Genomic DNA, 5,366 nt, shown 5'->3' on the forward strand with positions numbered 1-5,366 from the left:
TTTTTTTTTTTTAAGTGTCACCACAATTGAGTGAAAGGAGTGTGCTTGTAGTAGAAAATAGATAAGCCCAAAGGGAAGGAGGAGGGACTGTTAGCTGACAGCTGGCTGGGTATTTATTGCTGTGCTGTGTCTTCTTATTTCAAAAAAGGCTGAATCTTATGCAAAATTCCAGTGTAGGTGTACTGTTTGGTACCAATGCAAAAGATAAAAAAATCCTTTTTTAAAGTTGTAAAAATGCACGTTTCTTTTGTTTTGTTTTGTTTTTACCTGTGTTTGCATGATCACATGGGGTAACTTGCTGACCAGTAAAAGAATGTTTACTAATTTATTCAGTATGCACTCCCTTCTTTTAGAATCATCTTACTTTATATTGCTTTGTGTCCTTGTGTCTATATCTCAGGTATCCCAGTTGAGTCCAGAGTGAACATCTTCATTAACAGCTTTGGGTCTATCCAGGAGACGACTATGGTAATACAGCTACAAACAATGCATATTAGATTAATGGAATTTGGCTCAAACTACTAAATGTTGGAGAGATGCAGATAAGATAAAGATGCAGATTGTATATTTTTACAAATACGCATTGCATTAATGATAGTCATTCACTGTATTCTGTTAAATGAATGAATCACCATAACTACATTAGTATTATTAATACTGAAGAATTGAGCAGACACTTGCTACATGTTACTGTTTTAGACTGACTCAGGATACAGCTGTTTATTGGCGACATATGGAAAAAAATAGGATTGCACAAGTATGACCAGACTTAAGAAAAATAGCAGAATAAAAAAAAGAAAAGTTTCACAATATGTTTCATTTTAAATATTAGCCCTAACAAGTAGGAGTTGATGTAGTGCAAATTATTAATACAATATTTGTCTTTGCAGGACTACAGAGTAAATATATTTCTTCGACAAAGATGGAATGACCCTCGTCTACAGCTTCCTACAGATTATAAGAGTGAAGCACTAACTGTTGATCCCAAAATGTTCCAGTGTTTATGGAAACCAGATCTTTTCTTTGCAAATGAAAAAAATGCAAACTTTCATGATGTCACACAAGACAATATACTGCTCTTCATCTTCAGGAATGGAGACGTCCTGATCAGCATGAGGTGGGCTTTTAAATCTGTTTTAATCAATCTATGGGACCCATAATCCATTTTTGCCTCATTCTTTTTAAACAATGAATACCTTTTAATATTCTGAAGAAAATAACTTCTGAATGGATTGCCATTAATTGGACAATCACTGTGATTATCCTGTCATGACTTATGTTTTAGAAATCAAATTTTGGTCTCTTAAAAAAAGTGAGTGATTCTCATGAGCCTCAGCCATACATATTTAGCCCTACAAAAAGTTAACATGTTAGTATGGTGCAAGGTGGCTTGTAGTGTGTAAATCAAGAAGGTGCAAACACTTAAGGGGAGCAAGAAAGCTTTGTTTCTCTTGAAAGCTCTCATGAGTACCCGTTCGTTGTACACCCAAAGTGACCTGGAACAGTGTCATAGAAGTCATTAATACATGCAGAACTAATCAGTTGTCTGGAAAATAAAGTTATAATTTCCAGAAAAGCCCACTGACCTCAGTTTGTAGCAGAGTCTGCAGACTTTAGAGACAGTTTAAAGTTTTTGTCTTTCTCTGAGGGTCATGGAGAAATTATTGATTCATAGAAGTGACTTTAATCTTGTCTTTTTTTCAGTGACTCTAAGCTGTTTTTAGAAAAAATTGGTTAACTTTTAGGTATTATATGGTGATATATCAACAAAGAAAAGGCTTATGTGCTCCCTGATCACATAAGCCTTTTCTTTGTCGAGCTTATATAAAATGTTAGGCAGACCTAGTTTTGAATTCTGTTTTTACATTGGTTCTTAACTTGCTCTTGCTTTCATAAAGAATAAGATGTAAAAAAATGTATGTAAAAAATCAGAACCATTTCTATTTTGAGGGATTAGAACATTAGCATTAAATAATTCACATGCATCACTATTAAGAACAGTGGTGGCAACATATGGTCTGGCATAGCCTATAAAATTGTCAAATGGTAGGTGACAAATATTAGTAACTGACGGCTAGAGGCTTAAAATCAGAGGCATCTATCAATGTGACAGGTTTTTTGAATTTAAATTAGATCATGCAAAATATGAATATTTTATTTTTCTCACATTTGGGAAAAAGAGTGATTAGGCTTCATTGAATAGTATAGCACTACACACATGTTGTCAGTGTGCTGACAACATGTGTGTAACTGCAGGGTTATAGTATGTTTCTAATATAGGAGCACATGCTGTGGAGTATTGTCTCTGTAAATATAAATCACAGATGACAGGTCAGGGGGGAGATATCTTCACCCCCACCCGGGATTGAGTACAAAGCCCCAAGTGTGATGGAAGAAGGATCGTTGAGTGCGAGAGGAGCTCGCTACTGTAGCCGGTTACCAAGATTATGTGAGGTGCCCTCTGAAGGTCTACTAGATGATGTAAATGCAGCACTACTGACTATACCTACCGCCACCATTACAGAGACTAACAAGTTGATCTACACTACGGCAGCAGTAATCAGTGAGATGCTTGGCTACAAGTTGAGCAGCCACAAGGAGCAGTACCCTCGATGGAGAAGATGACTAGAGGCTAAGATCAAGGTAGCATGGAGGGAAGTAAGCCAACTATCGGAGCTGCATAAATGGGCAGTGAAGAAGGTGCTTAAGAAGTACAGCAAGCTGTCCATATCTGAGGCCTTGGAAACTGTCAAGCAAAGACTCACAGCCTTGGTCAGCTGCTTGAAGAGGTACACTAGAGAGATAAGAGTTGGTCAGCAATAGGTCCTGACATGGTTCATGCCTACTGGCTGAAGAAGCTGACTGCACTGCATGAGTGTCTTGCAGCATAAATGAACCAGCTGCTAGTAAATGAGAGACACCCAGAATGGCTAACTTAAGGCCAGACAGTTCTGATCCCCAGGGACCCCCAGGTCCCCTCCAACTACGGACCAATAACCTGCCTCAGCACCATGTGGGGCCAGTCCCATCCACCTAGAACCCGCAGAGGGTCAGGCACCAGGGACTGGTGAGTGTCAGTACCACGGTCCAGGATGAGACAATGCACATCCATGAGTACATCAGGAAGATGGCCCCAACCGACCGTGTGCTCAGTGAATACCTCAGGCAGCAGAAACCCGAGGAAGAGAAGGAACCATCATAAAAGAACAAGCCCCTGCACGGTATGTACCACCGGCAGATAGAGGAAGCGGCTGACATCCAGAAGTCCTACCGGTGACTGGATAAAGCTGGACTGAAAGATAGCATAGAGGCACTAATCATGGCAGCACAAAAACAAGCTCTGACCACAAGACCCATCTACCACACCAGGCAAGACCCCAAGTGCAAACTGTGTAAAGATGCCCCTGAGACAATCCAGCACATATGGTGCAAGATGCTGGCAGGCAGGGAATACATGGAACACCACAACCAAGTGGCCGGCATAGTGTACAGAAACATCTGTGTCGACTATGACCTGGAAGTCCCGGGGTCAAAATGGGAGAGGTCAAGGGTGGTAGAGAATGACTGTGCTAAGATCCTGTGGGACTTCCAGATACAGACGGACAAAATGGGATGGCTATCCAACTAGTTATAGTAGTGGTGGACAAGCAGAGGAAGACGGCTGTAGTGATAGATGAAGTGATACCAAATGACAGCAACATCAGGAGAAGCTGGAGAAGTAGCAAGGGCTCAGAGAAGAGCTCAACAAGATGTGGAGGATGAGGGTAACAGTAGTCCCCGTGGTAATTGCAGCACTCAATGACCCCCAAGCTAGGCGACTGGCTCCAGCAGATCCCAGGAATAAAATCTGAGATCTCTGTCCAGAAGAGTGGAGTCCAAGGAACAGCTAAGATACTGCGCAGGACCCTCAAGCTCCCAGGCATCTGGTAGAGGACCCGAGTTTGAAAGATGAATACTGTGAGAGAAGGGAATGTTTTAGCACTGATAACAATCACAATGTAATTTCCCTTACAAAACGAATCTCTCCATAGAACATTTTTGTTCAAAAGTCAATTTTGTATATGTTTATTGATATTAATAGCTATTAACAAGCTATTAAGCTTTAATTTAATTTTAAGTTTTAAGTTTTAATTAAAACTCTAAGAACCTTTGTTTTTTTGTGAAATTTGTTTAGGCAGTATGGATGTTCGAACACGAAGTGGAGGGGAAAGAGGGGCAGAGCAACACATGAGGACATTTTTCTTCATACTTGAGAAAATTTCCACCTAACAACTTGTGTAAAATGTTATGTTTTATTTGTGTTATTATTAGATAACATATTAAATATTATTTTTCATAGAATTTTAATTTTGCTATCTCGCTCTACATATCTCTGGAATAAGTAAGAAAGAGTTTAGGATGTGTTGTTAACATAAAAAGCTGGTAAATTAACTTATTTTTAAAAAAGGATTATACAGTAATAGGGCAATTTTTTCTTTGTCCTGTTGAGCCTGTTGTGTGTTTTCTGTTTACACATGCAGGCTGTCGGTGACACTGTCTTGTCCCTTGGATCTTACGCTTTTCCCAATGGACACACAGCTATGCAAGATGCAGCTGGAGAGTTGTGAGTATATTCCTGATCTAGCTGCTCTCTCCGCCCTTGTTATTTCTTGAGCTTCTCGCCTTCCTTCCAGCTGATGTTGCTGACACTTGTTATAGCTACATCTATGGCTGTCTTCCTCTGCTTGTCCACCATTACTCCTCGAGTTCATTAACCATCTGAAGTTTGTCTGTCTGAATACAAAAAACTAAATATACTATAAGAGGAATAGAGCTCCGATGCAGCCATGGGTATAGCTGCTTCTGAAGGACTTGGTCAGCTTTGTTCACTTATTGGGGTGAGGAGTGGAAGGTAAGTGAGTAGAGCTATGCTGTAGAGATGAGACGAAAAATATATCAGCAGCGTTGAACACAGCGTGCTACTAAATTGCATTTTAATTGCTAACTCTCTGCCAATTTACTCTTTGACAACTTAAAAGGTATTAAAAATAAGAATTAATGATACATTTCAAAACTTCAGCACTCTGTAGGAATGTGAAGAAGACCTGGAAAGTTTGCAATATTTTAAAATTAAAACTACAATTAAATGAAATAATTAATGAGAGAACAAAATTTCTGATGCAAAGGCTGTGATTGGGGAACTTTGAACATGGTTATAAATCTGGAACATTCCTTGTTAACCAGCTAACGCTAAATAGTAGGGGTGCAACGATACTCAAAATTTTTAATTTCTTTTATCAACTTTCCTTCTGACGATGCTGTCTGTGTTGAGCGCTCAGTGGATCTGCGCTCGACAGTGCAACCTAGGCGGAGTAGTCGAACGCAGA

The 5,366-nt window shown here is 39.6% G+C and overlaps 1 protein-coding gene across 1 annotated transcript in view; it reads left to right on the forward strand.

Moving 5' to 3' along the window:
* The window catches only part of LOC102208651 (glycine receptor subunit beta-like), an 81,229-nt gene that overhangs the window by 36,089 nt on the left and 39,774 nt on the right, over nucleotides 1–5,366 (forward strand). The window contains exons 3-5 of the mRNA XM_005747136.1: nucleotides 401–468; nucleotides 891–1,117; nucleotides 4,521–4,603. Of these exons, the coding sequence (XP_005747193.1) occupies nucleotides 401–468; nucleotides 891–1,117; nucleotides 4,521–4,603 (378 nt within the window). The remainder of the gene's footprint in view (nucleotides 1–400; nucleotides 469–890; nucleotides 1,118–4,520; nucleotides 4,604–5,366) is intronic.

Source organism: Pundamilia nyererei, unplaced genomic scaffold, assembly GCF_000239375.1.
Source record: "Pundamilia nyererei isolate P.nyererei 1_Seehausen unplaced genomic scaffold, PunNye1.0 scaffold00189, whole genome shotgun sequence".
Taxonomy (NCBI): Eukaryota; Metazoa; Chordata; class Actinopteri; order Cichliformes; family Cichlidae; genus Pundamilia; species Pundamilia nyererei.